Here is a 19,615-nt window from a genome sequence, read left to right on the forward strand (position 1 = left end):
AATGTCCCCTTGCTCTTCAACACCTTAAAAACAAAAAACAAAAAAGCAAAGAGCTTAGTAAACAAACCAGAGTTAAACACAAATGAACAGACAAAAGCAGTGCAAAGACACGGAAGAACGGAGAGGCATCCAATTCAGCTTCCCATTCCCCTGGATTACACCACAACTGCGGTGCCGCTTGTCCTATGCCAGTTTAGTTTTAGTTATAAAAAGTCAGCCTGGTGTTCAAGCTCTAAGAGGCTGCTTGTGGCACTCATTTGCCATATGAGCAAAACCAAGTTAATGATAATCCAACTGAGCACCTTTTAAACCCCCTTAAACAGGGGTGAATTTCATCCTAGGTAAATATTTAATGTCCTGTGTACTCCTGCCAAGCACAGAGATCCTGTTCAACAAACAATACAGACTAAAGTCTGCCTGGACAACTGTGGTTGGAGAGAGCTTTCCGCTGTTTCACAGTTAAGTGTGTAGTCATCTCTTCTTTCTGCGTTCCCCAGGAACTGCAGAGGCGGCTCTGGTCTTACAATTTCAGTAAGTCCAACATCTTGTATGTGTAACACTGCAATTTCACAGGTAATTGGGCTCCTAAGTATTTCGGAAGACTAGGTCTGAATGTCTGAGTTAAATGAGACACTTCAGTTGCAAGAGAAAATGCTGATCCAGTTCTTATTTGGAAGCATTCAGGTGATTGATGTACATCCTTTATCTTGCTAGAGTTAACTGCCCTCAGAGTACAGCTGGCTGTATGTGCAATACAGCTCTTGTTTGCAAAAGCAATCTGAGGAAGTTTCAGTATTGCTTCCTATAGGAAAGGTGGCAGGAATCAAAGTGCTATTTAAGAAAAACTGCTTATAAGGCACTGGTGCAGCAAGGTTTGTGACGACCATGGTTTTATGATTCCTATTTTCCAGCTGTTTCAAAGTAAGTCTATTAAATCAACCATAAATAGCAATAACAATAACAACAATAATAATAAAAAAACATTAGAAAAGTTCCAAACCAATCAACTTGGTATTGAAACTTAATTTATGACAGTCCCATTTCAGTGCACACATTAGCTCCTGCATGTTTTTTTAAGCTCATTGTTGGCTCATGCTCATCCTATATACAAAAGTCCCCCCCCAAAGTAATGATGGGCTGAATATCTTCTACAAACAAGATATTTTTGGAGGACATCATATAATTACACATTAAACTGACAGATGATGGACAGGAATACAGGAACATATATTTGCTTGCTCACTGTACATATCTATTTAAAGCTTTAATAAGAATATACATAAAATGTATACTTAATTCACAAAGTAAACCAGCCCTTGACATCTGCTATTTTGCAGGGCCATGCATTTCTTCTATTACAATTCCACGCATCTCTGGAACTATCTCTGTGCCAGCTCCTCTTCATAGGCAATGATCAATTCAAGGTAAATTAGTTCTTCATGTATACGTAACAGAAGCAGCAAAAGCTCAGCCTCTAGTCATCACTGTCACTCCCAGACTCACTCAACTGCAAGTCATTTCCTATGGAAAACAAAACCCAACAAAACACAACAAGTTAGTAGGTGTTAATTCACATTTCATGGCAATCAAACCAAAGCACAGTCACATTTACACAGGAAGATTGAAATAATATGATAAATGAACACAAACATCATCTGTCATTTAATGGAACTCCATGCCCAAGAACATGAAGAGCTTCATGGGGCTAATACACGGTGGGATCCAGGCCAGATGGAGTGTCCTTGGCTCCACAGCCACCAAAGCTGCTCTCTGGTAGAATAGCATCCCCCATGCTATTCCACATGCATTCCACAACCTTCACCAGACAAACTCCTGCATATGGAGTTGCTGGACAAGTTGTTGGGGAATTCCCTGGCTTTCTCAGCCCTTTTAAAATAGTTTTGTTTTATTTTAAGACCATTTGGGTAGCCAAGGCAAGGGCCCCCTCCATGTCAATAAACCAAAAGGAATGTTAAAGCCAACACAGGTCAATGCTATTGGCTGAACTAAGCTGACACATGCTGTGATGGGAAGGGCCCCCCTCCAAAGTGCAAAGAGAGCTCAGACAAATGGCAGCCAGGATATGGACCAAACCTACAGCCTCAGACCTTGTTTTGCAGAACACTTGTGATTTGATGAGGCAGAGGGGATAAAAGGAGGCAGAATCATGCTTGTGTTCTGGTAACTACACCTAGCTCTTCCAGCATTCTCTCATCGCCCTGCCCCAAACAGCTGCTAATGGGCTATGCCCTGTATTTCTCCATCTCCTCTTTTATTAAACGAGAACTTGGGTTCCATCTACGCATGTAGATGGTGGTCACCAGTGATTTGAATGCTCAAGGACATATCAATCCTTGGCAAAAGGATCTGAAATCCAAAGACAAATATCATTGCCTGAAAAAAGGAGCAAAACCCTTGTTTTGACTAGCTCTCAAATTCTCCTGGAGTCAGAGGCTTCTTGACGTTCAATAACCTCTGCACTAGTGTTGTCATGGCCCAGAAGAAGCAGGGAAGAGGCAGCTCACAACCAGAAACAGAAATGTGTCTTTATGACTTTGTTGAACTTTGGATTTCACTTAGATATTCATTACTGACAGGAAGACCAATAGGCCTCTCCAGTTTTCCAGCAGGCCTTTGCAGTATAGTCTGTATAATACACTTGTCTTCTTGAAGCTGGAAACCCTACATTTATCAGTACTTAAGCTCCACTGGTTTCCTATTTATGGGTGCCAAGAGATGTATGCAAATATGCCTCAGGAGGAATTAAGAACTATTTATGATAGTTAAGTCCTAGTTTCTTGTAAATACAGTATTTTAACTCCACTACATTAAAATCTACCTGATCCAGCATAAGAAAAGAGCAACAGAGATGTACACCATCTTCCCTGAGAGAGTCTCATGGGACAAAACTATGGTTTAAAAATCTTTTTTACACTTTTTAAAGGGTGGAGGTGAGTTTGTAGTGATTCAATGCTTGAAACACCACAGATGTAATATTTTAACCAAATACATGTCACTTTAAAATTCCCTTCAAAATGCGGTATGAAAATTTGTGAGACCAACACAGGCAGAATAAAGTAAACACTTGGACAAAGCAATGCAGCTAATAATGAAGACCACAGAGACTGTGAATTTATGACCACAGGACAGCCTTGCGCCATTCATGATTCTTTACAGACCTTTAACTGATGTTTGTGTCTAATCTGTGGTTTCACATTAAAGTAATTCCCATTCTCTGGTGCACCAGATCCTTCCACAATGATGACTTTTCTACCCATTCATTCTTCCTGGATGCCTGAATCAAGGCTCAGCAAGGTCAATGGAGGCCATTGCACTGATGCCCACAGACTAGAGACAAAAATGAAGCCATCTCCACACCTTCAGACTGGTCTTGGCCCTCTGGCCAGTAAAGCTGCCCACATATTTCAGCCAGCACAACTCCCTGGGACTCCTATTTGGCAAATTGCACTTCATGGAGTTAGCCTAACATGCTAAGAAAATGAGTGCTCTCAAGCAGCTTCCCACAGTAATAAGACACAAGCTTTTACTTACTGAGTGTGTTCATGAGCTGATTACTTCCTTGTGACCTGCTGGTGCCATTAGCAATAGCATTCCTGTTGTTATATTGCTGGTGTGGTGGCTGCGAAGGGGAAACATGTGCTGGCTCTTCCCCATCGCTGCTGGAGCTTTCATCTTCACTCCCAGCTGAGCTTTCTGAATCCGATGAGCTGCTTCCACTGCTGCTGCTCATCTGCTCAATAATTTCAACTTCTGCCCTCAGCTCTGAAATAAAAGAACATTCATCTGGTTGAAACCATAAATAGGGCCCCACAGAATTCTGGCAAACGCAATAGTTTTGTCAAGTGTAATCTATCACATCAAAATATCTCACATGAAGAGGAGGAAGGAAAAACAGAATTCCCAAAACTCTCTTACTTAGTCATTGTAGCTGAATTTAAAGAAGCAACAGCACAGGTCAGGATCAAAAAACCTTCACTTCCACTATTATTATTTATATGCTTCACACTCCTGAAAGCATCTCCTGCTTAATTTTTTTTGATGGATTATATGCTCTACATACATAGTAAGTACATTTTTTGATTGAGTTTTACAGGCCAACAGCCAGCCCATTTTTAAAAAGCATTTCAAAGTGGAAGAATCTGAATTGTTAGCTATCAGTGACGTTTAAGCTTTTGGACAACACAAAAAGTGGGTAGGGAAGGACATAGGCACATGATCACAACAGATACTTTCCTGACTTCAGATATGCATGAAACTGCTCCAGCACAAAGTCACACATCTCATTTTAAACAAACTTCAGAAGCAGATGGATTACATCAGATAACTTTGCAGTGGGGCAGATGAGAATATTCCCATGTTAGGGAGTGGCAATAATACCTTAACCTGCTATAGAGCTTACAAGTAGTCAGGGAAATACGGAGACTACTCTGAAACTGGGAAGGCAGTCAAGTCAGACACACCCCACTTCACAGTTTCCAGTGCAAAGAAAGACTGGAATACCATGACAGCACCATGACAGCTGCATCAGCAATAGTTTTGGCTGAACAACTGCTTACTAAACAGCTATTAAGGAAAGCACCTCAAATCATACCATATTGTTAAATTTTGTAACAATTTTAAGTGGCCTAAACACTATTAGAGGACAATTCTTGTGTGCCCACCTGAAGTCAAGTATCTAATGACTCAGTTCACCTAGGCAGGTTTCCATGAGAGAACACATATGTTAAGCATAAGATATGAAACCCTTAAAATATAGGCTTTTGTTGTGCTAGTAGCTCCACACCCACAGAGTTAAAATTCAGCACTTGTCTTGGAGAAGTCACAGGCTAAAGGGACAAGACTGAAAGAAGAGAAAGATGAGCTATTATCATCTCTACCTGACAAATGGAGAACTGATGCCAGGAGTAATTCACCTTAGGTCAGATGTGTCTCAAAGCAAGATGAACCCCAGCTTCTCAGCTTGGGACATGTTTCTTGTGTATGGCATAGCCAGATCCCATAAAATGAGTCTTTCTTTTATGTAAAAATGGCACAGTTTTAATGCTTCTTATCTCCTGCCCCTGCAAGAGTAAGTTTGAGCAAGTAGAACTCTTTCCTTTTTTAAGAAGGCACATTTTCCTTGAGCTGCTTAACATTATACAGTAACAGCTAAGTTTTCAGCCTCCACATTATCTGCTGGAGAGAGTTCCTCTAGCTCAGCATGCCTTGGTTTGAAAAATTAAGTTTTCTTCTGCCAGTTTTAAACCCACTGTTTTTCAATTTCAAAGTTCAGAGATCAATTTCAAATGCTGTAGTTATACTGAAGCAGAGGCAAGGAAGGCGTATTGAAAGGGAACAACCATATGACTAGCTCCCGCTGGGTATGAAGGATAGTGGGGTCGTTTCTCCAAATTTCTTCCTAAATCTAGATCCCTGGCTAGACTGCCTGTATTCTCTGTACTTTACTAGTATGCCATGTTAAACTTACTCTTTCATTGTGAAGACATAGTTAAGAGACCACTGGAAGAGGAAGGCCAGCAGAAGATATTACATTGTACTGTCATGTCTTTTTCCCTTATTCTCACCCAAAATAGTGTTGCAGGCTTTAAAAATCCATTTCATGCCTCGACTCCTAGAGGCAAATGAGCACTTGTAAGTCACTGTTCTCAGCCTACCCATACTGAGGACTTCGAATTCAAACGTTCCCAGTGTTTAAGGCTAAGAAATTCATAGGGGAAAGCTAAAAAGGTAAACAGGAATAAGGGTTCTTCCACTTCAAAATGTCCAGATTTAAAATTATTTTCCCTAGCTTAATGACATAAAATTTCCACACACTTCTAGTGATGGAGTTGTTAGTTGTAAGTTATACTGATATTAATAATACATTATTAGAAATATCCTGGATTATAGCAAGCACACCACAGTTCCTATTACAGAAAGATTCAGTAAAGAAGTCTAATAAAGCACAAATGTCTGGGAAGTAATGCGTATAGAGCTAGTCTATGGCTGAAATGGAGGTGCGTTGGCACATGGGCTGAGAACATAGCAGCCCAGAAAGCAGCATATAAAATAGTGTGAAGAAGGTGAAGCAATCTAAGAGCCATTGGTGGTGAAAGGGAACAGATGCAACAAGAAATGCACTCCAGAGAACCAGGAAAAAAAAATCTAAACAAGAAGTTTGAACTCGATACAGTAGGCAAAAAGATAACTGAAGGAAGAAAGTGATGGTCTGATGAACGGGAAAGAAAGATTAGCCTGGCTAATTTTAAACAGAGCTAAAGATTACTGTCAGATTGAAAAGTGAGGGTTTTCTGCAGAAAACTAAGAGCCCATGAAAGAGGTTTAGTTATGAGGAGAGAAAGGGAGAATGCTTTGGAAGAAGTGGTAAGGCTCACTGCTGAATACAGGCAGGAAAAGCAAAACAGCACCACTGTCACAACCTTCAAGGACTGGGAACGTAAGGGTGTTATTAGTGGCAGTGGTCACTGGTGGAAACTCCGTCCAAGCCCATCTTCAAGACGGCTTTTGCCTTACAGGCTGTCAGCTTCCCCTCAGGTCTCTCTTGTATCTTAATTCCTTGAGCCCAGAATTCCAAATATGTTGTCTGTGTAGAGTAGAAAAAGTCTTGATTTTCACTAATGTTATGGTGGCTGCAGCATCGCTAAAAATCTGCTAGGCAGAACTCCAGCAGGATCCCTAAGGAAGTCTGTCCAAAACCCTATTGTGTTACTCTTAAAGATGGTGGGTACGCCAATGATGACACTAAAGCTCTAAAGAAGAATACATCTGTTTTAAAACTGTCTGATTTTGCTTTTTCCTATTTGCCTGTTAGAGCAGTTATAGGTAACTGAAGTCCTGGCTAAACATTTCCTTGCAGTGCCTCCAATTAAAATAGTTGTGTGTGTGTATGTGTACATACGTGCTAAGCTGAACAACAAGAGTCAGGCTTTTCCCGGATCTTTCCTAGACTGACACTGTTAGGGGAACCTTAGCTTTTGCACATTTCATGTTACAACTGCAGGCTTTCTTTGAAGGAAACAAAAGGGCTTACTGTCTTATGCTGGCACTCAGTGCGGTTTTTAGAGCAAAAAATTCAAGGTCAGAAATCATTACACAAACAGAACAGCCTTTCTCAACAGGAATGTCTTCTGTATATATTCAGTATCAAATGCCCTAATTTATTTCCATAATCATTTCTAAGTGTTCTTACTACTTAAGAACCAATAATAGGTTCTCGATTCCAATAGGCTCTGCCGAATTTTTAACTAAAGCTCTAACCTTGGGCTGCAAGAACACCAAGGACTTTTGGAAATAAAGTCATTCAGCTTTAGGGAGGATAAGGTTGTATGCCTATAGCAGAAAGCTTATTGTTAATAATGGTATGCAAGGCGGAGAGAAATCAGCTTAATACTGGCACTTTGTGCATGTGGAGATGGCAGCTAGAACAGGCAGTATTTTACACTGAGGTGCAAAAAGTTTGATTGAGATGTCCTTGAGAGACAAACACAGTGCTAGGGCATAATCCCCACCAACTACAGCTGCATTTAGGTAAACAAGATCTGCTCAGACTTTTAAGTAGTGCATTTACAGTCCCCAAAACCAGAAATGTTTCTGTGGGTTTTATCTTCCCCTCTCTTTTTTTTCCCTTCAGACCACTACAAAATGGTCATTGTAGAACAGATGTGACACCAGACAAATGGGTTATCTTTCTCCTTACCTATTACACAGAAAATAAAAATGGCAATGCAGCTAAGGGAACTGTAGTGTTGAATCTGTCTGCTGACCAGCGTTCAAGTATTGATAATACTACTGCTGTGAACGAGTGAGATCAGTCAGCACTTATGCAAACACAGATAGCTTAGCAGTAAAAATGTCACGTAGCGATAGCCATGAATTGAAAAAAATACCCTGTTAAGTAATTAACACAGTCTGGGCAATTAACATAGGCTAAGTCTAGAGCAAAAAAGTAGCTATATGGGACAGAGGGAAAAAGAGAAAGAGAGACCCAGAAAAAACTCAACAAACCTAGAACCAAATACAAATTGAAATTTAACCTCTCCCTCATTCTGACTGAGTAATCCACAGCAAAATCAGGTATCACACCAGTATGAAAGGAAGGACATGGGCAAAGAAAGCATGCCCGGCCCACAGCGAAACACTGAGACAAAGCGTTGCTGGGGCATAAGACCGAGTTGAGCAAGTCATCTCTTCAAGGTACCTTAACAGAAGTAGAGCAACTATATGGCAGATGTGATCAAAGCTTCAGAGGAGTGGCTGTGGTAAAGGAGAAGCTGCAGGGTTCTTCACTCTCTCATCCTCCCCTATTAGCATTACTTGGCATGCCACAAGTTCCAGGTCTTGTGATGGGAACACAGCTACCCAGCCCTTCCATGCCACTGACAAATGGCTCCAGACTTACTCAGTGTAGGAATAACTTTCGTCCAAGTTACCTGACTGCATAGCTAGGTCTTGGCTTTAGTAGTTGTTGTTGTTGCCTAAGACGCCCATTCAACTCGTCTAGCACTCAGCTACAGGTTTCTGAATTTAGGCTTATTTTGTCTTCTTTTAAGAACAGAGGAATAGCCTGGAAGAGAGAAAACTATCCAGAAAGAGGAAGTTCTCTCATGCCAGAGAAGGTTGCAGTATAAACATCTATGCTGGCAGAATAGTATAAATAATTCACTAAGACGCCTTAAAATGAGATACAAAGATGACAAACCAGCTGTCAAGTAACATCTTCTAATCCCTGAACATTCTAATGTTTTTACAAATTGCACAGTTATAGTTTTTATTATAATGAAGAAAAACAAAACCAACCAAAACTCAGGAAACTACAAACCCTTCTTTACCTCTCTTAATGTCATCCAGCTGAGGCTCAGGTGAGGGATTATCTTTCAAAGGAGAAGTCTTAGGTCCAACTGCTGGCTTGGCTGGGGCTCTGAACTGTGAAGGAAGCTGAGATGCTCGGGCAGACTGTTGCTCTATTCGGGCTTGGATCTTGCTGCTACCTTCCACTCTGAAAAAACAACCAGAGACATTCAATCGTACTATGTGACTATATTCAGCTTTTTCAATATCCTTGAATTAATTCATCATCTGTACAAATCTCTGTTTTGTAAAAATAAACAGTGAATTACAGCTTTCTGTATGCAACACTTGCTTTTAGTGACAAATAAGCATATACAGCTACACTGCAGCTCTTACAAAATGAATTTTCAAATCCAGATGTGGTTCAGTGGAGCCAAATTTGCTGTTCTAAGAACAATGAAGACTTTAATTTCATAGGCTCATAGAATGGTTTGAGTTGGAAGGGACCTTAAAGATGATTTAGTAAATTAGTATTTTTATTTTATCTAGTAATCTGTATCTAGTAATTTAGCAATTAGTATTTGTATTTTTTTAAAAAGAAGAAATAATCATGGTAATTTAAAGTAAGTACATCATGAAATAGATCCACTTATAACAAAACTGCTTAAAATCGCAGCAAAAGAAACAATTTTCTTACTTCCAATTAAATCATCTCAGACTGAACTCTCTTAGAGGTCGATCTGACTAGAACACTCATTCTTACTGCTAAATACAGCATGTAAGCATTTAATTCCTGGTTTTCATTCATTTGCTATTATCGCTTAAAAATAGTTTGAGCTGTTCCTTAGTGGGAAATAGTCTCCACAATAACGCTATGCCCAGCTGTTCATTTCAAATCTTGTGTCTCTTCCTCCTACTGAATCAGTGGTGTGATTGATATTGTTGGACAGTCAATATCCTTGGCAGAAAACCAAAACAGAACAAACCAGAACAAAACCTACTTATTCAGGTCCCTCTATAGCAAACCATATTGAGATGTGGTGTAGTTTATCAAATAACACCAAAGGCTTCTGGGGTATGGCTGTAGTGTAGCACGGAAGCAGCTTATGTGGATATTAGAACTTAGTTTCGGTTCTAGGAGGGCTCCAGCTCAGCAGTGTGACACTTTGTGCCTTTAAGCTAATACTACTGAGAAACAAGTTGAACTAGGCCATGTGGAACTTCTGGGATTTCACCTAAACTGCTTCTGGTATCTGAACTAGCACATTTAACACTATCTCAGGTATCTCTGTGCTTCACTGAATTGTAGATGCAACCTCAAAAATGAAACACAGAAACACTTTTTCATTCATCACTGAAATGCAGCTATTAGATACCACATTTACAATAGAAATGAGGATTTGGGAATACACTCATTGCATCAAATGAAAGGTAAAAGAAAAAGATTGTTTCCGTTATTAATTATGCTCTTGGAACTACAAAAGGTCTTATGTAGAACAAATGCAATTACTCCCCCATTAATGTCATCAGGATGTTGACACTAAAAACTCTGTTCGCACAGTGTCACCAGGTCGTTAAAGATCAAAGTAGCCATTACAAAAAAGACACTTCTGATCTGAGAAGTGAATGACTTTGCAAAGCACTACTCAAAACAGAGATCTCCAATTTTTCACTAACTTGCTTCTGCTTGAGAAAAGTGGAAATATTTTTCACCTCACCAGAGCCAAAACTCAGGGGATCCAAACACTCCACTGAGCCTAAGCTCTCCTGCACTTCTTTGCGCCGTTCTGACTTAAGCTTCACCTGGACAAAGTCCAGCAGAACTTAAATTGGGAATTCACATCTCATCTATGATGTGCTCATATCCACTGAACAAGACGAATGCCACATGGATCGGTTTTCACATCACTGATTCAGGCGTGCTACAGTTCATTTACCTTGAAATCAAGGTATTCTTGGTTAACTTTCAGCCAACTGCTAATGAGCTGCAACTCGCATTTCTAGTAGTTTTAGCAGCTAAAAGTTTTACACTGCAATAAAGGCATGGGCTTTTTAAAATATAAAACTTGTAGAATTATTTGAGAGCTTTTCTTCATGAAACAATAATTGCTTTCCCTTTAGATTTCAGTAGCCTGTGGTCCAGTGACACTGAAAGAACATCATCCAGAGACTTCAGGTACTTGCGGAGCAGCAAGACTACAAAAAATGTTCCAACTACACACTTCATAGTGTCTGTGCAGCGAAGAAAGAATATTGGGTCAGAGTAGATTTCTGGCCTTAGCAATTCTTCTAGGCAAAATCTCATTAGTATTATTTCTATAGGCCCTGTCCCCTCCCCTCCATCTTCTTCCCCCCTCCCCAGTTGGAGGCTTTAGATTGTGTTCCACTTTATATATCACTGATCCAAAACAGAGATGAGTGTTTCATCTTCCCTAAGAGTGTATTATTAAAGATCATGGCTCCCACAGGAAGCTGTAGGGAACAAACCTGGAAAGTTCAGCAATCCTTTTGACAGCCTAATATTTCTATTGTCCTTTTCAGCTAACTAGAGATTCCTGAAACACATCCCATCCTTCAGCCAGCTTCGAAAGCTTCAAATCATGGGAAGTGTTTGATTGCAAGCTACAATTACGTCCTCTCAGCACTGGAGAATTTACAGATTCTTTACTCTTGAATTTACACTCCTATTCACATTTTTAGGCAAGATAAATTGACATGTAAAGACCGTAAGGTTTAGTAATTAAACTTCACTACAAAACAAGAGAAAATGGAGTTCTGGTTCAAAAGACAGTCTGAAAAAGAAACTTCAGCAAAAATTAACCCTATCAAGAGCCCTGTCCCCAGGTTTACCTTGTTTTCTTGACTTGAATGCTGCTATTAAGTTTTTCCAGCACATATTCCCCAGAGTCATGGTTGATAATAAGCACACAGTCCTTCTGATATGGCCTTTTATTTCCTCTAAACACAGTCATCGGTGGAGTTGAACTCTGGTATCAAAGAAAGAGCACACATTTGTTTGGTTATATTCCTCTACCCAAAAGTTTATATTCATTTATATTAGTGATTATATGTGTTGTTCGGACCAAGAGGTTAAGCACTTAGTTCCTACAGGAAATGTTCATTCATGAAATGGGAAAAATAGTTATATGCAGTAGATGAGATGTTTCCTTATAGCAATATTATGCCTTCTATCATTTTAAGTGTCTCTGCAGTGACACAACGTGTTCTTCATGGTTGCCATTATTGACAGTTATCATTCTCAAAATGATCACTGAATTTGCATAGCTGGCCTTGACAAGTGTCATAAATCTTCTTGACATTTCTGCTCTGGAAATCTTGGGTTTGGCTAAGAAATAAAGCTCTAATTATTTGTGTAGCAGAACTATTTCCTAAAGAAATATGTGGTCAATTGAAAAAGAATTTAAACTGCTTTGTATTTTAAAAAAAGGCAGCATTATCATCGTGGATTACAAGCAACTGTCACTAACTATGTAAGAACAACTGTCTTCTTCAAAGTCGGATTAACATGTATGATGCCACGCAGTTATGCTGAAATGTCTTCTCAAAAGCAAATGGGGTATTTTGACATGTTCCAGAAAGTCCCCAAGTCCACACAATGCTGCACAGAGCCATAAAAGTCTAATGGCTTAGACTGAGAAGCAATAAAGATAAACTCATGTGGTGGTGCACGCTGGTTAACTGATACTGCCGAGATGATGCTCAGCTGTACTGCATCCATGCACAGGCTGGCTCATACAATTGGTTCTGGGGTTACAGGCACAGAATCCATGGTCTATCTGCACACAGCAGCATGGACACACATATTACTATGTCAGAAAAGGACATATTACTCAAAGGGAATATAGAGAAATACGTTCTCAGTTGTGAAACTTGCTCAGACTTCTCTGTAATGCATAGCTACTGTAGAAAAGGAATTTAGAAAGAAAATGTTTGTTCATGTGCACATTTGCACATGCTGTAGGAAAGCAACCAAAATTGAGGAGAAAAGGAAAAAACACACTCTTCTACGGATTTTTTTCTGAGTAGCAAAAATGAATAATCATATTTTAACCACTCAGAATGCAATTCCTTTTCTTCATGTTGCTAAAAATAGAATTATGGTTGAATTTAAAATGGGTTTAGAACCATAAGAGTGAAAAATCTGAATTCCCAGCCAAGATACAGTAAGAGACAGAGATATGATTCAGAAAATATGTCTCAAGAAAGTCATGTCTTCAAAGTCACGTTACATTTTTAGCATTCCTGCATTTAAGAGAAGAAAGCAACATTTCTGAGAATAAAAAAGCAAACTGAAAGTCAAGTCCTGCTTGCTGTTGACAACTAAATCAGGAGATGTATAATGCACAAATCTAAGGAAAATTGATCAAAATTTGCTGCTATCATTCTGCTACCCAGAAGCCTCCTACCTCAGCAAAGAATGATTCTGCCTAAAGAAATAAGCAGAAATGGAACCCTCCTTAAGCAAATTAACAGTCTCATCCTTCTACATAAAATTAAATGTTTAGGTTTTATGTTAGTACTTAAATAACACTGGCTTACAGATTCTGCTGATTACAGGAGAGAAGAAGGTGGTAGGTGAAACAGGTGACATTTAATCTACTTGTTTTCATGCTTGAAGCTTGGGTTTTTTTTAAATAAACAGGAATTCTTCGCTTCCCCAACCAAAACTGTTTATCAAACACTAAAGCCACTAAATCCACAAAAAAAGGGACACCAAAATACCTCCACTGAACAAATTCTTTGGGATATCCTCAGGGACCAAGCAATTTCAAAAACCAACTTAGAATCTGAATGCTATCCAGTTGTTGGGCAACTGAGAACCAAAAGCAGAATCCAAGAAATTCAGTAAATCTTGTCAGGATTAAATGATCTCAACACTTCTCACTCTTTTCCAGTATGCCTAGTATTTTCCAGATTTCTGTCCAGAACACAGGCATCACTTTCCTTGGAACAATATATACAGGGTGGCTGCATTCACTGCAGTTAGCTGCCTAAGCCTCCAAAGCATTCAATAAGCTGCTCATACTCATGGGAAGACAATAAAATTGAACACAACAGTACAGAGATTCTGAAAGGGACATTACAAGCGATGTTGTTCAACACAGAAAATGAATGAACAACACTGTTTCAAATCATTCCAAGGTGAATGCCTCTGCTATTTATCGTATTGTTACCTGCTCTCAAATAGCACTGCCATGCTCATCATTTTTATAGACAAAAACCAGTTTGTGACTTCCTGCAGCACTCAGAGGTGATCAAAAACGTATAAAAACAGGAGTGGTGGAAAGCAGGCTGAAGCCTCATTCAGTGAGAACTGCTAGGGTACCATCACCTACCAAATAAACCCACCAACATGCTAGACTAAACAATACCAAAAGGATCTAACACACAGCTTCCAAACTGACTGGTGCCCCCCTGCTAGCAGCAGACCCATCAGTGTCTGTGGGTTCTGGTTTATTTGCTTGACACAGAGCATTAACTCCAGCTAACGAACAAATTCAGTTCAAGCATGCAAGCACTTTGTTTTGGTAAGGAAACCACTGAACCTTCAATTACAAAACAGCTGCACCTATAAACAGTTTAATCACTTGTTTTATTGCCATTTGACAATCACCCTCACGCAGCAGATCTTTATGGCATAATTTCAGGAGGAAGTGGATGGGAAACCACTTCATTGCCACTTACCAGAACTGACCTCCCCTTGCTTCCACTCATAAAGCTAAAGGCATGGAACTTTCTGTGCTATTTGTATGTCCAAAAAGTCAGCCAAATACTGGGCTGCTTCAAAAGCAGTGTGACCAGCAGGTCAAAGGAGGTGATCCTGCCCCTCTGCTCTGCTCTCGTGAGACCCCACTTGCAGCACTGTGTGCAGTTCTGGTGTCTTCAACATAAGAAGGCCATAGAGCTGCTGGAGCAAGTCCAGAGGAGGCCACGAGGATGATCAGGGGCTGAAACACCTCCCGTATGAAGACAGGCTGAGAAAGTTGGGGCTGTTCAGCCTGGAGAAGAGAAGCTGCGTGGGGACCTCAGAGCAGCTTCCAGTGTCTGAAGGGGGCTACAAGGATGCTGGCGAGGGACTCTTCATCAGGGACTGTAGCGATAGGATAACGGGTGATGGATTTAAACTTAAACAGGGGAAGTTCAGTTTGGATGTGAGGAAGAAGTTCTTCCCTGTGAGAGTGGTAAGACACTGGCACAGGTTGTCCAAAAAAGTGGTAAATGCTCCATCTCTGGCAGTGTTCAAGGCCAGGTTGGACAGAACCTTGGAGACATGGTCAAGTGTGAAGCATCCCTGCCCACTGCAGGAGGCTGGAAGTGGATGATCTTAAAGGTCCTTTCCAACCCAAACCATTCTATGATTCTCTGTTTTAGTAATGGGAAAAACATGCTTACGGGCATACCTGTGATTTCTGAACATGAAACCTTGACTAAAGTCCAAACTAGTCTGCCCTTCTTCATTAAGCCATTGCACTAAAAATGGCTAGAAACCAGGTAAAGAACTTCAGCTAACAGTAGAAGTCTTATAGTCACTCAAGGAAGAGCAGGAAGGAAGAAATTAAAAGTAAAGAATAGACTGCAACCTTACAAATATAACCCTTTACGACTCAATTGTACAGTCTTTTCCCAGGGTAACACAATACAAGTCTGGCTGCTCAATTACTGAACCCATTTCTATTAACAAAAATGAAAATGAAAGTAGCATTTATATCAGACTACAGCTACAATGCAAATTTGTTGGAGAGTAAGCAACGACATATAACACACTTACTGGAATATGTGGCAGAGTGATTGTTACGTCATCTCCTTTACCCACTTGGAGGTCTCCCTCACAAGATGTATCAATCGATGCTGGCTTAAAATCATCTAAAGAGGAAAACAATTGCAATTACATTTCTTAGAGTCTTCAGAAGTGTCACCCTGCCCTGCAAAGAGTTACTGCACATTACTGGGATTATAGGGAATGCTAAAATACATACTAGTGTTTACAGCAGGGGTGGAATAACACACCAGTACAATGTGTGTGGCTCTGTGCCCCAGTCATATGACAATGCCAGATTCTGAACTTCCTTTTTAAAATGGAAATAAGGTTCTAGACCTTGTGCTAGAAGCCCAAAAGCAGACTTCTCCAAACCCCAGGCTTTGAGTAACACTGAATTTTGTAGGCAAGTGTAAAACTGTACCACCCATCTCAAAGGAGTATCAACTTCAAGACCAAGGGCTCTGCATGGCTCTTGCCAATTCCAAACCTGAGGACTAATTTAGTGATACCAACTAATTAAGTCTTCTTGATATTTCTGTCTATTTAACAGCTATCTTGCCTCCACACTACCTCCTCAAGGGTAGAGACCTCATTTCTCACTTATGAGGGAAAAAAAAAGGTGCTGATCTCACTTCAGCAGGATCCATGCTAGTCCACAGCCACTATGGATAGAAAGCATGACTAAGGTGAGACACTACTGGCTTTAAACAAGCCCTAGTTTTAACTATTTTTGCTGCATTTTAAATGCAAAATGCTTCTTCTCCCAAAAAAGGCACTCTGTTTAGTGTATTTATTTGAACTAAGAACATTTTAACCTAAAAGCATTTTCTGCTCATTATTCTGTTGTGCTGATGAGCCATAAAAAAAAAAACCCAAACCCCCTTTCAGAACCTGTAATACTCTGACAAAAGATTTAGACAAAGTAAAATAAGATCAGACAGATATAAGCTGGTTTGCTTTGTTTGGTTTTAAAATCAGTTTCCATCCAATTCTAGCATCTCTGGATATGGATATAAGGAGGTGCAATTATATTCACAATCAAGGCTTTTAATTACTGCATTAGTTAAGGAATTAATATCTCAGAACAAATGTAAAAAATAATTCCACTATGAAAAGCAAATTTGCAGCAAAAAAAAAAACCAAACAAAAACAAAACTAAAACCAATCAACAAACCTAAAAACCTCAACCCAAAACCAACCACCAAACCCCATCCTGCAATAAATTCTCATTAAGAGGATGTTAACGTCTAATTGCATTTTAGTTTGACAGCACTACAAACAGAATCAGGCACACTTGACTTAACCCTCATGCCTTGACTGCCAGACCAAATCATACTTCACTTCATTTTCATCTAAGCAATCTATTTCTAGCTATTGTTTCCCACCTACTTTATGTGCAAGCTTGCCAAATAAAACAAAACAGCTGCACAAGATCTAGGGTCTTTACCAAAAGGAAATCAAGAGTTTCAACAACGCAATCAGCAACTTAAGAAAGAAGTGTGATAGTGATATCAGCAAAACACAGTTACTCTAAACAAACACTTAACAAACCATTTTCTTTTGGTTAGCACACTGGATGTATGCGCTTGGCTAATCTTCCTGGATCCAGTGTGCCTCCTAACATACCCACAGCTCTTCTTCCAAAAGTCAAATGTTTTTAAGATGTGTTTTACAGTGATAATCCAGTTTTTCAGCACAGTATTTCATAAACATTAAGGACTGAAGTGTTTTAAGAAGGCTGAAAAAATTTTGCCTTAGAAAATCCTCTTATTGTAGTTGGTGTGAAAAAGATTATGGGAACAATATAATGCTCAGATCCCAGATAAATCAGTCCAGATTAACTGCTGGAAAAAACAAAATTATAACCAGGAAATGAAGAGATTTCACTTGAAAGTCATGGCCTGAAAACACAGCACACAGACAGGTCTTATGAAACAAAACTGCATTCTTCCAGTTGTAGTCAGAAGAGCGCTGGCTTTGCAACACCTTAAGAAACTAATAATTGAAGCACTTTCAATTCTAGAAAGCCAGTGTACTTCCATCTCGATATGGCTTGGGTTCAACTCATAAACTATCAGACAACTTCATTCATTTCATATTTTGGTTATTTAAAATTTTGATTTATAAATGGAGATTTGCTAGCATGCTAGTGCTGGATAATACTGTTCAGTGTTATGTACAGTTACAAGTACCAGACACTGGTATGGTATTCTTCAGCATTGTCGAGTTATGTATAACCAGAGGGGTGAAACACACAAAACTTAAGTGCTAACCCACGAGACAGAATTTACTATTGAGCAAAATAGCTCTGCCTCAATCACTGACCATCTGCTTGAGTAACAGCTCAGTCTAGAAAGCTGTTCTTTCAAGTCGCTTTCAGGTGACTAATATCACCAAAATCCTTAGCTGTAGTATATGAACATGGACCATGAGAACCGGGCCTAGGATTGTGCATCATAAAGCAAAATATCCTACTCTTAACTGTATAAATTTCCCACCTTAATACAAGTTCACTTACTGTTGGTGATTTACTACTCATTTCAAACTCTGGATTCATTTGGAGGAAGAAAAAGCAATTTCTTCCCAAAGAATTCAAGGACAGAGAGTGAGCTGCTCTTCTGAGCTATTTTCTATTAAGAAATTAAACCTACCCAGTGCTAAACAGGACATGGAATAATATCCTGTATCTTTAAAAAACCCCACATATTCATCCAATTATTCAGAAACTTCATAATTGCTCAAGACTCCACCTCAGGATTCATCTGACACTTATCGGGCAGTAGTGTACGTGTCTGAGGGACTTCTGCTTGCTTTCCTCATTCCAGCTGCTGCAGTTGGGCCAGCCAGGGACAGGGCTGCTGGGATACATGTTGCCTCATCACCAAACAGCCAGCTAAAATTCAGACTGTGGGTGTTTTAGCTGCTGACCAGCCTGTGGCCGTTTGTCCTGCAACTGCCATTTAAAATAATCATAGAGAAAACGGCAAGCCATTTTCCCTCATATTCCCTCACTGAGGGAATTCGCTTTATGCTCCCAAGCGATTCACATACACCTCATAACAAACTTGGTGAGCTGTTCGTCTGCCCTGGCCTGTCTCCCTCACACCGCTTCCCCACCAGCGCTCCCGCCCGACATCCACCTTCCCCATCTCCGCTCAGGCTGCCCGCCGGGCTCGGACACCTCTGCGGGGACACAGCCGCGGGGGTGGCGGGGAGGGAAGGCGGGCTCCGAGGGGGGAAGAAGCCCTGTGGTGGCGGCGAGGAGCAGCGGCCGGGCAGCGACCCTCTTCGTTGTGGAGGACCGGAGGCCCACGCAGGCTGCGGGGAGGGGACGGCCCTTAACCAGTAAGAAGCCGCGGCGGGACCGTGGGGGAAACCTTGGAGAGGATGGCGGGGCGCCGGACAGGTACCGCTGGCCGCTCCGGGGCCGCCCGGCGGGAAGGGGTGCGAGGAGCGCGGGTTCACCGGCAGGAGCAGGGAGTGCGGCAGAAGAAACCGCGGAGCCGGAGCACGGGGGAGGCAGCAGAGGGACGGGTGGCGGGGAGCGGGAGGAGAGAGAGGAGGAGGTGGCGGCTTCAGCGGGGCCCGACAGGAGGGAGACGGGGTGGTGCTCACAGCGGATGGTGTGGAAGAAGGCCTTGGGCCGCCGCTCGAAGCTCTCGCCCAGCTGCAGCGGGTGCTCCTCTTTGTCCAGCAGCGAGTTCGCCGAGCCGTTCATGGCCCTAGTTCCGTCCCCTTCTTGCCCAGCCGGTCCCTTCCTCTTCTCCGTGCGCTGCCGCCCGGTGCCCTTCCGGGAGCCGAGTGCAGCCGGGAAACTGCTCCGGGGCCGGCGGCGGCGGATACAGCGAGGTGAGGCGAGGTTGGGCCGAGAAGAGCCGCTGCCCCCGCGGAGGGGACGCAGGTCCTGCAGGGGTGTTCCTGAGAGGAGAGGTGGGAGCCTGGCGCTCCACGCCCTCGGGAGGATAGGGTAGGGTAGGGTAGGGTAGCGCAGGGCTGTGTTGGGGGTCCTTTCCTGACGGGGTATTC

At 41.3% G+C, this 19,615-nt stretch overlaps 1 protein-coding gene across 1 annotated transcript; it reads right to left on the reverse strand.

The window, feature by feature from the left end:
- Window positions 1-1,474: 1,474 nt before the first annotated feature.
- On the reverse strand, window positions 1,475-19,307 carry EAF1 (ELL associated factor 1; the record flags this gene model as incomplete). The annotated part of the gene is made up of 6 exons (XM_080611150.1): window positions 1,475-1,521; window positions 3,553-3,783; window positions 8,850-9,016; window positions 11,659-11,795; window positions 15,599-15,693; window positions 19,205-19,307. 6 exons carry the CDS (start codon window positions 19,305-19,307, stop codon window positions 1,475-1,477), a joined length of 780 nt encoding a protein of 259 aa, XP_080467276.1.
- Between the last annotated feature and the right edge of the window lie 308 nt (window positions 19,308-19,615).

This window comes from Psittacula echo, assembly GCF_963264785.1.
Source record: "Psittacula echo genome assembly, chromosome: 2".
Lineage (NCBI taxonomy): Eukaryota > Metazoa > Chordata > Aves > Psittaciformes > Psittacidae > Psittacula > Psittacula echo.